General features: G+C 44.7%; 1 protein-coding gene across 1 annotated transcript in view; it reads left to right on the forward strand.

Moving 5' to 3' along the window:
* ACVRL1 (activin A receptor like type 1) overlaps nt 1–10,148 on the forward strand; it is a 101,926-nt gene extending 91,778 nt beyond the window's left edge. The window contains 3 exon segments of the mRNA XM_056562113.1: nt 2,762–2,892; nt 9,570–9,645; nt 9,648–10,148. Coding sequence (XP_056418088.1) covers nt 2,762–2,892; nt 9,570–9,645; nt 9,648–9,703 — 263 coding nt within the window. The 3' untranslated portion in view covers nt 9,704–10,148.
* Nucleotides 10,149–14,368: the final 4,220 nt, after the last annotated feature.

Consider the following 14,368-nt stretch of genomic DNA (forward strand, 5'->3'; position numbering starts at 1 on the left):
TAACTTGGACATTAAGCAGCAGCAATAGCTCCTAGTTACCTGTTCATTCCAGAATTCAGTACAAAATCCTCTTACACCCAAAGCTCTCCAGTGCTGCACCTCCCTACATCTCCTCCCTCATCTCTGTCTACCATCCTTCACATGTTCTCCGCCCTGCTAATGATCTAACACGAACATCCTCTATAATCCGAACCTCTCACTCCGGTCAAGACTTTACTCGTGTTGCACCAGTTCTCTGGAATACAACACCCAGGACCCTCAGACTCAACCCCAACATCCACAGTTTTAAAGGGGTATTCCAGGAAAAAAACTTTTTTTTATATATCAACCGGCTCCAGAAAGTTAAACAGATTTGTAAATTACTTCTATAAAGCTGTTGAAGTTGAGTTGTTGTTTTCTGTCTGGCAACAGTGCTCTCTGTTGACATCTCTGCTTGTCTCGGGAACTGTACAGAGTAGAAGAGGTTTGCTATGGGGATTTGCTTCTAAACTGGGAGGTTCCCAAGACATGTGTCATCAGAGAGCACTTAGACAGAAAAGAACAACTCAACTTCAGCAGCTCATAAGTACTGAAAGGATTAAGATTTTTTTAATAGAAGTAATTTGCAAATCTGTTTAACTTTCTGGAGCCAGTTGATATATATATATAAAAAAGTTTTTTCCTGAATAACCCCTTTAATCATGCCCTAAAGACATCTTTTCATGCAGGCTTATAACATTCTCTAATCTTCTCTACTATCACCTTGCCCTCTTTTGAGACCTCTAGGTCTTGGAGACATCAAAAGCGCCATATTCAGCAGTGCTCTATGCACTTTAGACGTTCAAAATTTAGTTGGTGGCTGGTTGACCCTCATTTATTTAACCTACCTTATTTATAAAACATTGCTGGGCCATTATATTAAAGGGGTACTCCGGTGGAAATTATTTTTTTTTTTTTAATCAACTGGTGCCAGAAAGTTAAACAGATTTGTAAATTACTTCTATTAAAAATCTTAATCCTTCCAGTACTTATTAGCTGCTGAATACTACAGAGAAAATTTTTTTCTTTCTGGAACACAGAGCTCTCTGGTGAATCACGAGCCCAGTGCTCTCTGCTGACATCTCTGTCCATTTTAAGAAGAGTCCAGAGTAGGAGAAAATCCTCATAGCAAACATATGCTGCTCTGGACAGTTCCTAAAATGGACAAAGATGTCAGCAAAGAGCACTGTGCTCATGATTCAGCAGAGAGCTCTGTGCTCATGATTCAGCAGAGAGCTGTCAGGATTCGGCAGGCTGGAGGTGGATCCTCTGTGTCAGAGAGGGATTGGCGTGGACCGTGCCGGCGGACCGTTTCTAAGTTGCTACTGGTTTTCACCAGAGCCCGCCGCAAAGCGGGATGGTCTTGCAGCGGCGGTAGCAACCAGGTCGTATCCACCAGCAACGGCTCAACCTCTCTGACTGCTGAAGATAGGCGCGGTTCAAGGGATTAGGCAAGAGCAAGGTCGGACGTAGCAGAAGGTCAGGGCAGGCAGCAAGGATCGTAGTCAGGGGCAACGGCAAGAGGTCTGGAACACTGGCTAGGGATACACAAGGAAACGCTTTCACTGGCACAATGGCAACAAGATACGGCAAGGAAGGGAAGGGGAAGTGAGGTTATATAGGGAAGTGCACAGGTGAACACACTAATTAGAACCAGGCACCAATCAGTGGCGCACCGGCCCTTTAAATCGCAGAGAGCGGGCGTGCGCCCTAGGGAGCGGGGCCGTGTGCGCCGGGACAGCACAGACGGGGAACGAGTCTGGTAAGCGGGCCGGGATGCGAGTCGCGAGCGGGCGCGTCCCGCATCGCGGATCGCATCACTGCTAGGGACATTATCGCAGCTCTCCCGGTCAGCGGGTCTGACCGGGGCGCTGCGAACAGGAGAACGCTGCGAGCGCTCCGGGGAGGAGCGGGGACCCGGAGCGCTCGGCGTAACAAGAGCACTGTGTTCCAAAAAGAAAAGAATTTCCTCTGTAGTATTCAGCAGCTAATAACTACTGGAAGGATTAAGATTTTTTTATATAAGTAATTTACAAATCTGTTTCACTTTCTTTGACCAGTTGATTAAAAAAATAAAAGTTTTCCACTGGAGTACCCCTTTAATAAAGTACTTATTGCCTATTGTCTCAGCCCCATTCCTCATTGTCTGTAAGCTCCACAAACAGGGCCCTCACTTCTCCTAACTGAATGTTTAGGTCTCATTCACAAAGATGGACTCACAGCATATTTTACACTGCGGATCCACAGACAATGGACCCTACAGTGCTGCCTCCTCTGTGCCTGCTCATAGCAGCAATCCTCCTCTACGAGCAGACACTCTGCGATGTGCGAGTCGCCGTGCGCAATGCGCAGTATACTCGCACACATTGCGGCCGCTCCCCCTGCTCCCTGAACTAGGCTATGAGCAGCCGCGATGTGTGCAAGTATACTGTGCATGCACGTGGCGACTCACACATCACAGTGTGTCTGCTCGTAGAGGAGGATTGCTGCTATGAGCAGGCACAGAGGAGGCAGCACTGTAGGGTCCATTGTCGGTGGATCTGCAGTGTAAAATATGCGTCCGATCCGTTCATGTGAATGAGCCCTTGGTGTGTAATATGTCTGATACTTGTCTTTTATTTGTACTCCCAAAAAGTGCTGTGGAATCTGTTGGCGCTTTATAAATAAATATTAGTATTATTACTTGCTGTATTTCTTAATATTTATATGTTAATGTTTTTCACTTTGTCCGCGGCTGGTCTAGGTATGGTGGAAGACTACAGGCCTCCATTCTACGACATGGTGCCACATGATCCAAGTTTTGAGGACATGAAGAAAGTTGTTTGCGTGGATCAACAAAGACCAAATGTTCCTAACACATGGAATTCAGATAAAGTAAGTGAAGCAATAATCACATTGTATCACATTGTATATATTTAGACTGGTAGCTGCAATGCACTTTGTCACATGAAACTATAGGGGCATGGTCCCGCAGCCAGTTTGCTAGCAGGCATTGAAGTCCATGTGGATTAACCCCATACACCCCCCCCCCCCCCCCCCCCCCCCCCGCCATTTTCTTGTTGCTTTCAATGGAAATATGTGCTGTGGTTAATGAATAAATGATTCCTGATCCTTCAGTGACGTTCTATGTGGCATTGACTGTAGATATCATGACACAAACACCATTGATCACTTTGTCCAAGCCATATAAGTGATTAAATACAGACAAAAGTTAAATGGGTACTCCGAAGGAAAAAACTATGTTTTCAAATAAAGTGGTGCCATATTTCCCATATACATAACACCTTTAATCTTTATTGGTTATTACTTCACACAAAAAACAAAAGATTAAAACTCCTGTGTCAATCACCACATGATAGACCCATATACTGTATATATCATATAGTGCCTATTTGGCCTCCTAAAGCTGTATAACTGTATTTACCGCATGCACCTACAGTGTGCTATGTGGGCAGGAGTGAACAGGGGGGGTCTGAGATCTGATTTTAAAGGGTTACTCCGGTGGGAAAAAATTTTTTTTAATCAACTGGTGCCAGAAAGTCAAACAAATTTGTAAATAAAAAAATCTTAATCCTTCCAGTACTTATTAGCTGCTGAATATTACAGAGGAAATTCTTTTCTTTTTGGAACACAGTGCTGAATCACGAGCACAGTGCTCTCTGCTGACATCTCTGTCCATTTTAGGAACTGACCAGAGCAGCATATGTTTGCTATGGGGATTTTCTCCTACTCTGGATAGTTCTTAAAATGGACAGAGATGTCAGCAGAGAGCACTGTGCTCATGATATCAGAAGATATTTCCTCTGTAGTATTCAGCAGCTAAAAAGTACTGGAAGGATTAAGATTTTTTTAATAGAAGTAATTTACAAACCTGTTTAACTTTCTGGCACCAGTTGATAAAAAAAAATTAAAAAAAAAGGTTTTCCACTGGAGTACCCCTTTAAGCAGTGTTCTCTCCTGCCTGCATAGCACACTGTAGGTGCATGCAGTGATTACAGTCATACAGCTTTAGGAGGCCGAATAGGCACTATATGATATATATGGGTCTATAATGGAGTGATTAACACTGGAGTTTTCAACTTTTTTTTTTTTAAGTAATAACCAATAAAGATTATAGGTGTCATGTATATGGGACATACGGTATTTTTGGATTGCTTCTTGTGATCTATAAGTGTTATGTTCTTTCCAGTCTGACCCCAGTGCTCTCTGCTGCCACCTCTGTCCGTGCCAGGAACTCTCCAGAGCAGGAGCAAATACCCATAGCAAACCTCTCCTGCTGTGGACAGTTTGTGACACACACAGAGGTGTCAGCAGAGAACACTGTGGTCAGACTGAAAAGAATTACACAACTTTCTCTGTAGTATACAGCAGCTGATAAGTACTGGAAGGATCAAGATTTTTACGAATTTACGAATTTCTATAACTTTCTAGCATCAGTTGATATAAAAAAAAAGTTCCCCTTCGGAGTACCCCTTTAAGGCTGAAGTTCACACCGCAGAATGTCCATGCAGAAGTCTGCATTTGTAGGATTCTGCTGCTCTGTTCCTGCAGCAGAATTTCCGCAGCAGTGTGGTAACAGGGTGTGATGAGGGCAGATCTTATTACCCTAGGGGCAGATGGCACCATTAACCCCTGGTATTCGTGACGCCAGGGCGTGGTATCCTTGATACCACCCGAAGGTATACCGCTAGATCCTGGGCTAAGCACGGGGGCAATAATGACTCTGATGCCAAGTTACGGATAACGGTAGCTTTACTGAGGGTAGACAGATGGTAAAGTCTATACAGTTCAGCCAGGGCCCACAAAGGTGACCAGAGACTCAGAGACCTTAAGGGCTTGTTGGGACTTGTAGTTAGGGTTGCCACTGTTACGCCGAGCGCTCCGGGTCCCCGCTCCTCCCCGGAGCGCTCGCAACATCCTCGCTACTGCAGCGCCCCGGTCAGATCCACTGACCGGGTGCGCTGCGATACCGCCTCCAGCCGGGATGCGATTCGCGATGCGGGTGGCGCCCGCTCGCGATGCGCACCCCGGCTCCCGTACCTGACTCGCTCTCCGTCGGTCCTGTCCCGGCGCGCGCGGCCCCGCTCCCTAGGGGCGCGCGCGCGCCGGGTCTCTGCGATTTAAAGGGCCACTGCGCCACTGATTGGCGCAGTTGTTCTAATTAGTGTGTTCACCTGTGCACTCCCTATGTATACCTCACTTCCCCTGCACTCCCTCGCCGGATCTTGTTGCCATTGTGCCAGTGAAAGCGTTTCCTTGTGTGTTCCTAGCCTGTGTTCCAGACCTCCTGCCGTTGCCCCTGACTACGATCCTTGCTGCCTGCCCCGACCTTCTGCTACGTCCGACCTTGCTCTTGTCTACTCCCTTGTACCGCGCCTATCTTCAGCAGTCAGAGAGGTTGAGCCGTTGCTAGTGGATACGACCTGGTTACTACCGCCGCTGCAAGACCATCCCGCTTTGCGGCGGGCTCTGGTGAATACCAGTAGTAACTTAGAACCGGTCCACTAGCACGGTCCACGCCAATCCCTCTCTGGCACAGAGGATCCACCTCCTGCCAGCCGAATCGTGTCAGCCACCTTTCCCTCAGAAAAATACCGGTCATGGGTGTGGCTATGTGGGGGTGGAGCTACAAAAGGGGAGGGGCCCGATTGCACAGGGGCTGAGGGATCAGGGTTTTAAGAAATGGCACAGGGGATGGGAGGGGGTTTAAGAAATGGCATAGGGGATTGGAGGGATACAATTTATATGCGGGGGGAATTTTCCTATATCGCACAAAAAATTTACATTTAGAGAATACCTACCAAAACCCTATTTATGCCAGCGGCGGCGGTAGTGGTGGTGCGCGACAGCAACGCTGGCTCTCTCTGATGACGAGTGATGTCCCCCTGCGCAACGTCAGATAAACAGGCTAATCAGACAGTATCACACATGACAGATTTAGATGCACAGGCTCAGCAGATAGTATCCCACATGACAGATATAGATACACAGGATCAGCAGACAGTATCACACATGACAGAATTAGATACACAGGCTCAGCTCACAGTATCACACATGACAGATTTAGATACTGGGGCTCAGCAGACAGTATCGCACATGACAGGATTAGATACACAGGCTCATCAGGCAGTTTCGCACATGACAGGATTAGATACACAGGCTCATATCCCACATGACCGATTTGGATATACAGGCTCACTAAACTAAAAATATTGTGGAGGGCCAGGTAGTTTTTCCCCAGATTAGGCAGTATAGTTGTCCCCCAGATCAGGCAGCATAGTTGTCCCCCAGATTAGGCAGCATAGTTGTCCCCCAGATCAGGCAGCATAGTTGTCCCTCAGATCAGGCAGCATAGTTGCCCCCCAAATTAGGCAGCATAGTTATCCCCCAGATTAGGCAGCATAGTTGTCCCCCAGATTAGGAGTCTAGTTGTCCCCCAGATTAGGAGCATAGTTGACCCCCAGATTAGGAGCATAGTTGACCCCCAGATTAGGAGCATAGTTGACCCCCAGATTAGGCAGCATAGTTGTCCCTCAGATCAGGCAGCATAGATGTCACCCAGATTAGGCAGCATAGTTGTCCCCCAGATTAGGCAGCATAGTTGTCCCCCAAATTAGGCAGCATAGTTATCCCCCAGATTGTCCCCCAGATTAGGAGCATAGTTGTCCCCCAGATTAGTATAGTTGCCCCCAGATAAGGCAGCATAGTTGTACCCCAGATTAGTTGTCCCCCACATTAGGCATGCTAAAATAACAATATATCAGGAGAATAACCTGCAAATTGATAGGAGGACATTGCTACAGAAGGATGTTTATTCTCACTATGCACCAGGAGCAGATCCCTAGACTTCACCATGATTTATTTTACTATTCTACTATCCAGACACTTTGATTTTTAGAATCAGATGTGACATGCATTTATCTATGCCATGTAACAATAAAGTGCATAACATAAATGGGCACTGTCAGATACAAAAACTTGTTATATATTGTACATCTTGGCAAAACATTAACCTTTCTAATAGAGATGAGCGAAGTTACAGTGATTCGATTCGTCACAAACTTCTCGGCTCGGCGGTTGATGACTTTAGCCTGCATAAATTAGTTCAGCTTTCAGGTGCTCCGGTGGGCTGGAAAAGGTGGATACATTCCTTTGAGAGAGAGTCTGCAGCCCACCGGAGCACCTGAAAGCTGAACTAATTTATGCAGGCTAAAGTCAGCAAACACAGAGCCGAGAAGTTTGTGACAAATCAAATCACTGTAACTTCGCTCATCTCTACTTTCTAATATACTTCATAAGAAAATTTTATTTCCTTTTTAATAGAAATCATGGCTTATAAAATCATGGCTTTGCCCTCTCTGCTCTCTCCTGTCTGATATCACTCCTCTATGCTCTCTCCTTAGGACAGGAGAGAGCACAGAGGAGTACTATCAGACAGGAGAGAGCACAGAGGAGTACTATCAGACAGGAGAGAGCACAGAGGAGTGCTATCAGACAGGAGAGAGCACAGAGGAGTCCTATCAGACAGGAGAGAGCACAGATGAGTACTATCAGACAGGAGAGAGCACAGAAGAGTACTATCAGACAGGAGAGAGCACGGAGGAGTACTATCAGACAGGAGAGAGCACAGAGGAATACTATCAGGCAGGAGAGAGTACAGAGGAGTACTATCAGACAGGAGAGAGCACAGAGGAGTGCTATCAGACAGGAGAGAGCACAGAGGAGTGCTATCAGACAGGAGAGAGCACAGAGGAGTGCTATCAGACAAGAGAGGGCACAGAGGAGTACTATCAGACAGGAGAGAGTACAGAGGAGTACTTTCAGACAGGAGAGAGCACAGAGGAGTCCTATCAGACAGGAGAGAGCACAGAGGAATACTATCAGGCAGGAGAGAGTACAGAGGAGTGCTTTCAGACAGGAGAGAGCACAGAGGAGTACTATCAGACATGAGAGAGTACAGAGGAGTACTATCAGTTAGGAGGGAGTACAGAGGAGTCATACCAGACAGGAGAGAGCACAGAGGAGTACTATCAAACAGGAGAGAGCACAGAGGAATACTATCAGGCAGGAGAGAGTACAGAGGAGTGCTATCAGACAGGAGAGAGCACAGTACAGGAGGACAGTTCCTAAAATGGACAGAGATGTCAGCAGAGAGCACTGTGGTCATGATGTTAGCAGAGAGCACTGTGTTCCAAAAAGAAAATAAATTCCTAATAATGAGTACTGGAAGTATTAAGATTTTTTAATAGAAGTAATTTACAAATCTGTTTAAATTTCTGGCATTAGTTGATTAAAAAAGAAAAAAAAAAGTTTTCCACCGGAGTACCCCTTTAAGGAGGCTCACAGTAATACAGTTGTGTTTTGAAGTGAAGAAATTAGTAAAAAAGGAAAGGATAGGGGAAGGCATAAAATGCAGATGGGAACATACAGTAAGTGATCTCAAAACTCAAATCAGCCACGACATATAGGTTTCAGTAATGGTGGAATTAGTTGTTTTATTGTTGGGGTAAGTTACTGCATGAAATTCAATCTATTATGTATATTATTCTCAAATAATAATGTTTTACCTTTATATTATCTGAGCAGTTTCTGCTGTGACAGGTACAAGTGAAGCGTAGACTCTTATAAGCTATTATTTTTAGTTTACAGCTTTGCCCAAAGCTTTGAAACCAGCTACAGTGGTCCCTCAACATACGATGATAATCTGTTCCAAACGGACCATCGTTTGTTGAAACCATCGCATGTTGAGGGATCCGTGCAATGTAAAGTATAAGACAGTGGTCTACAACCTGCGGACCTCCAGATGTTGCAAAACTACAACACCCAGCATGCCCGGACAGCCGTTGGCTGTTCAGGCATGCTGGTTGTTGTAGTTTTGCAACATCTGGAGGTCCGCAGGTTGTAGACCACTGTTAGAGGAATTTGTACTCTGCCGCTCTGGACCGTCACCGATTGTCACCGCTGCCCAGGATGTCTCCGTCCATCGCTGTCGCCATGTCCCCAAGGTGTCCCCGACGCTCCGGCAAGGCCTCTGCTTCCCCGGCATCCTCGCTCTCCGTCGCCGCCATCATGTCGCTACGCACGCCACTCCTATTGAATGACGGGACGGCGTGTGCAGTGACGTGATGACGTTGATGGAGAGCACCGACGATGCAGGGGATCCCGAAGAGGACACTCGGAGCCCCGAGGACAGGTAAGAGACATCACCAGAGCTCACGGGGCACCGTAAACGGCTATCCGGTGGCAGCTGAAGCAGTCTGCGCTGCCGGATAGCCGTTTATGCGATGGCCCCGACATAAAAAAATATCGTACGTTGATGCTGCCTTCAACATGCGATGGCCTCTGAGAGGCCATCGCATGTTGAAATGATCGTATGTCGGGGCCATCGTAGGTCGGGAGGGGTCACTGTATTTAAAATCAGTCAGAAAGTGATATCTGCCACTTTGGACTAAAGCCTTATCTGAAAAAACACCTAAAAACACTTGTTTTCCTGAACTGAAAACATAAATGATGTTTAGGAAATGTACCTGTTCTTACCATCTCCCCACTAGATATTATCCACACTTATGAGGATCATGAGAGAATGTTGGTACCAGGGTCCATCGGCGAGGCTTACTGCTCTAAGGATCAGAAAACCTTAAACAACCTAAAGAATTCCCTGGAACAGAGGAAACAAGACTGTTGAGAAGAGCGGCCAACTTCATGATTTGCACATTCTTAAACTCAAGATTCCAGGGAAGCCAACAGAGAAAAAACGTGTTCCAAGTTATTTATGACCATAAAGTTTGTGATATGTTCAACCAATTCAAAGCACATCACCGTCCAACATGGATTCCTAACCAGTCATGAGCCTTTCACCAGCATTACTCCTGGCATACATGACTATGCTAGGATAACAGAACAAGCACCTTTACTGGCTACGAGTAAGCTATGTTTTCTAGACCTCTTTAGGTATAAATATTCAGCAATATTGAAAATATATTAAACTCTTTACCGTCCATCTATACTACTGAGCATCATACACAATTGGGAAAGATTTGGGGAATTCAAATCATTTTAGGTTCTTTTAAGCTTTATTATTCATTCATAAAAAGGATAGACATTTCTTGTGTACCTAAAACATAACCCCCCCCCCCCCCCCCCCCCCCACTGGTCTTCTGAGATCCCATAGGAGGACATCCACCATGCTTATAGGGGATAACTTCAGTAACTCTTCAAGCGTTACTATCATTTGACAAACCTTTTGACATGTTATACAGACACTTAAGTTTTGATCAGTCTGGGTGTTCAGATCCCACAGTCACTAGAACAAGCCAGAAGAACAGCTTGTCGAAAGCATGAATCTCCCATAGACATGAATGGAGGGGGTGTGGCGTGACGTCACGTCCACAGTCCCAGAAACCCAGAGGTTTCCGAAACTGGAGATTCAGCACCTGCATAGAATGCGGGTGCTGCAGGGAGATCGCGGGGGGTCTCACCAGTGGGCCCCTGCGATCAGACATCTTATCCCCTATCCTTTGGATAGGGGATAAAATGTTTTTGCCTGGAATACCCCTTTAAGTATAATGTACATAAAAGCTCTTTTAATATATGCATAGTTTATTGTAACCTTTTTGATATCAACATAATATATTGAGCGAGTAAAAGTAAAAAGTAAATTTTTGTTCTACTGTATAGTTATTTCGAGTCCTGTTGCTTGTACACATTTTTTACTGATTGATCAAAAAGTTTAAAAACTAAAACCACATGCCTTATCCCTACCATACAGGGCCCAAACTAGCAGCCTGACAAATTGTTCTGACAAGTACTGGGCCTTGTCTATGGGAACTCAGGGGAGGGGTAGTCAGGACATCTGGCCCCAGAAATGTCTCTTGTTATCACACAGGAAAAATTAGCAAAAAAAATGCACGTGTTTTTTTTTTTAGTTTTTTTTTAAAAGCGAAGTTGTGTTTTACATAGTTTGGAAACTGATTTCCAGTTTTCTGCCTAAAAGAAAAGTTGTGAAGAGGTGTTTAGTAATTTTGGTTAAAGGGGCACTCCAGCCCTAAGACATCTTATCCTCTATCCAAAGGAGACAATCTCTCATGCAGACACCCACTTGTGGCAGCTGCACAGAGCAATGTCCACGTCCCCTCCCCATAGACTTGCATTGAGGGGGCGTGGTGTGATGTAACAAGGGGGTGGAGTCATGATGTCACGAAACTCCGGCCCCGTGGTCGTGACCCTTCAGACACGGAGCGAACATTGCTCTGTGCAGCTGCCACAGGTGGGTGTCTGCATGAGAGATGCATAGTCTGCAGTGTTATTCTGTGTTATCTGGCAAAATGGGATATCAACTTTGACTTGCACATACTGGCATGGGCCCAATTGACTTTACAAGCCCATTGACTTTAATGTCTCAAACATAGTCAACAAGTGACTACATTTAAACGACTATATGTTGTATTTTACAGGACTCATAAATGTAGCATGTTCCGGAAAATACATGTATATGTCTGAGAAATGTAGACGTGTACTTTAAGAATTGACCTCAATGTAGTCACTAGTTGACTCTGTTCGCCATTAATGGGGCCTTGTACCAGTATGTGCACATATACCATTGGCATCCTATTTTGATATATACGTGCAACATACTGCCAAATAGTTATGTAAACCCAGCCTTATCGATACTCATATATCTTATATCTTAAATCAGTGATTTAAGTGATGTAAAAAACATAGAGGGATATGTTGGTGCTGTATAAAATTAGTAGTAGTAATAATAATGATAATAATAATAAACACGAACCTGTAGGTCAATGGGATCTTTATGATCTTTAGACTCAGGTAGGTCCTTTTGAATTTTTTACTAAAAAGAGCTATCACATTCATTACAGATCTAATAATAGGAAAACCTTGACATTAGTGTGAACAGAGCTTGTAGAATATTGATAGAACTATATACTGAATAAGAAAAGAAACAGTGTTAATGTCCATTAAAAAGCATGCATAGTAATCGCTGAAGGAAAGATGATCTAAATGTCGTATATTTAAGGGGTTGTCTAGTTTGATAAAATTTAATTAAGGAGTAGACTGGGTTACAAAAAATTTAAAAAGACAGTCCCCACTGATTTTCGACTCACAGGAAATCGCTTGCTCAGTCAATCGCTGGTCGCAGTGGTGACCTGCCTCAACCAATGACCGGCCCAGTAGGCACTTCCTTGTTTTTTAGGTGGGAACCATAAAGTTCTGATCAACAGGGACTGGGTATCCATTGTAATGGCAGCAATGAAAATCGGGGAGGTGAGTACATATTTTATCCTGCCAGACAGCCTCTTGGATGATTTAAAACCTACAAAGGTAGAAAAAAGTATTCAAGGTTGTGTAAAAGTTAAGAGTTAATCACAACAACCAAACAAGTGTAATGTAGAAAATCAAGGCAAGCACTTGTTTGGTTACCATCTCTAACCAAATCTCTACCACAAATGTTTTACTAAAATCTATATTGTGCTGCTCATGAAACCAAATGAACCAATAACTATAATTCTGGACTTGTTCTTAAATATTGTAATTAATTCCTTTCATTATGTTATTTGTCAGCTTAGTGAAGGTAAACGTTAAAGGGTTACGCCGGAGGGGTAAAAAAAATTCAAATCAAGGAACTACAGAGGAAGTTGTGTAGTTCTTTCCAGTTTGACCACAGTGCTCTCTGTTGCCACCTCTGTCTATGTTTTGAACTGTCCAGACCAGGAGAAAATCCTAATAGGAACCACTCCTGCTCTGGACAGTTCCTGACACAGACAGAGTTGACAGCAGAGAATACCGTGTCAGAATGGAAAGAACTACATAACTTCCTCTGGAGCATACAACAGCTGAGAAGTTCTGGAAGCTTAAAGGGGTAGTCCAGGTGGTGAAAAACTTATCCCCTATCCTAAGGATAGGGGATAAGTTTGAGATCGCGGGGGGTCTGACCGCTGGGGCCCCCTGCGATCTCTCTGTATGGGGCCAGGCTCTCCGGCCAGATAGCGGGTGTCGACCTCCGCACGAAGCGGCCGGCCGACACGCCCCCTCAATACATCGCTATGGCAGAGCCGGAGATTGCCGAAGGCAGCGCTTCGGCTCTGCCATAGAGTTGTATTGAGGGGCATGTCGGCCGCCGCTTCGTGCGGAGGTCGACATGCCCCCTTCCCGCGGGCTGTCGGGGCTCCGTACAGGAGATCGCAGGGGGCCCCAGCGGTCGGACCCCCCGCGATCTCAAACTATCCCCTATCCTTAGGATAGGGGATAAGTGGTCACCACTGGGTCACCACTGGACTACTCCTTTAAGATTTTTAAATAGAAGTTAATTTATTTCTGGCACCAGTTGATTTGAATGATTTTTCTCTGGAGTACCCCTTTAAGTGATAGCAGGGTTTACGTCAAAACCAGACGGTGTCCTCTAATAAGATGATAGATAGTCATCATTAATTCTGTCATCTTAGTACATAGAAGTGATTGTTTTCTGCGCTATGGCTGGCCTGTACATTGTTCATGTTAATCTCATTTAGACTAAAGTTGGCAGTGTGTATGGGGGCACCCTTTAATACTGTAGGCACAATCGATCCCACTTCAAAGTATAACAAATTTCATTTTGGCAACTGATATGCAGACAGATAAATAAACCAGCTCCCGGCAAACAAGGATAAATGGACAGTAAATCAATTAGAACTCAACATTTTACATTTACATTTTGTCCTTACAGTAGCCGCCACTAAAACATACGTCTACTCACTTGTCTTACGGTTTTTGTTCACTAGAGCATCTGGCATGTCTCACTCACGAAGTGTCACTGAAACACAGTACTAGCTGTATTTATCCGTACTGTATGTATCCAGTGGACATGAGTTTCTAAGTGCATTCATGCAGCAAAATCTGCATCTGCAGGTTTACCAGGCAAGAACTCTGCAGATTTTCTGCATGGGCCCATGACAATGCACCGAGAAAAGTGGTTTCACCTAAGACGTAAAAAATAATTATTATTTAACAATGAAGGGAATTTACCATTACTGTTGGATTCGCTGTTGGTGTTGTTTCACTACAAGGATGTATTTTGGTGCATGCAAATTTAAATTGGTGACGAGCCATGATCAGGATCATCAAGGTCATGAGCCAAAATGTGTCCTGTCAGGTGCCAAACTTTGTCCACAAGTGATTTTTACACCAGTTCTCTTTTAGTGTATTGTGCGCTATAAAATACCTTAGGATTTTTGTTCATACACTTAATATATGTATCCAAAACTAGATTGCATAGGTGTGCAGGCACACTTTTTTTATGGACAAAAAATTATGTATCAGCCAGAAACAGTAGGCTTTTTCACGCACAACCATAATA

Source organism: Hyla sarda, chromosome 2 (assembly GCF_029499605.1).
Source record: "Hyla sarda isolate aHylSar1 chromosome 2, aHylSar1.hap1, whole genome shotgun sequence".
Taxonomy (NCBI): domain Eukaryota; kingdom Metazoa; phylum Chordata; class Amphibia; order Anura; family Hylidae; genus Hyla; species Hyla sarda.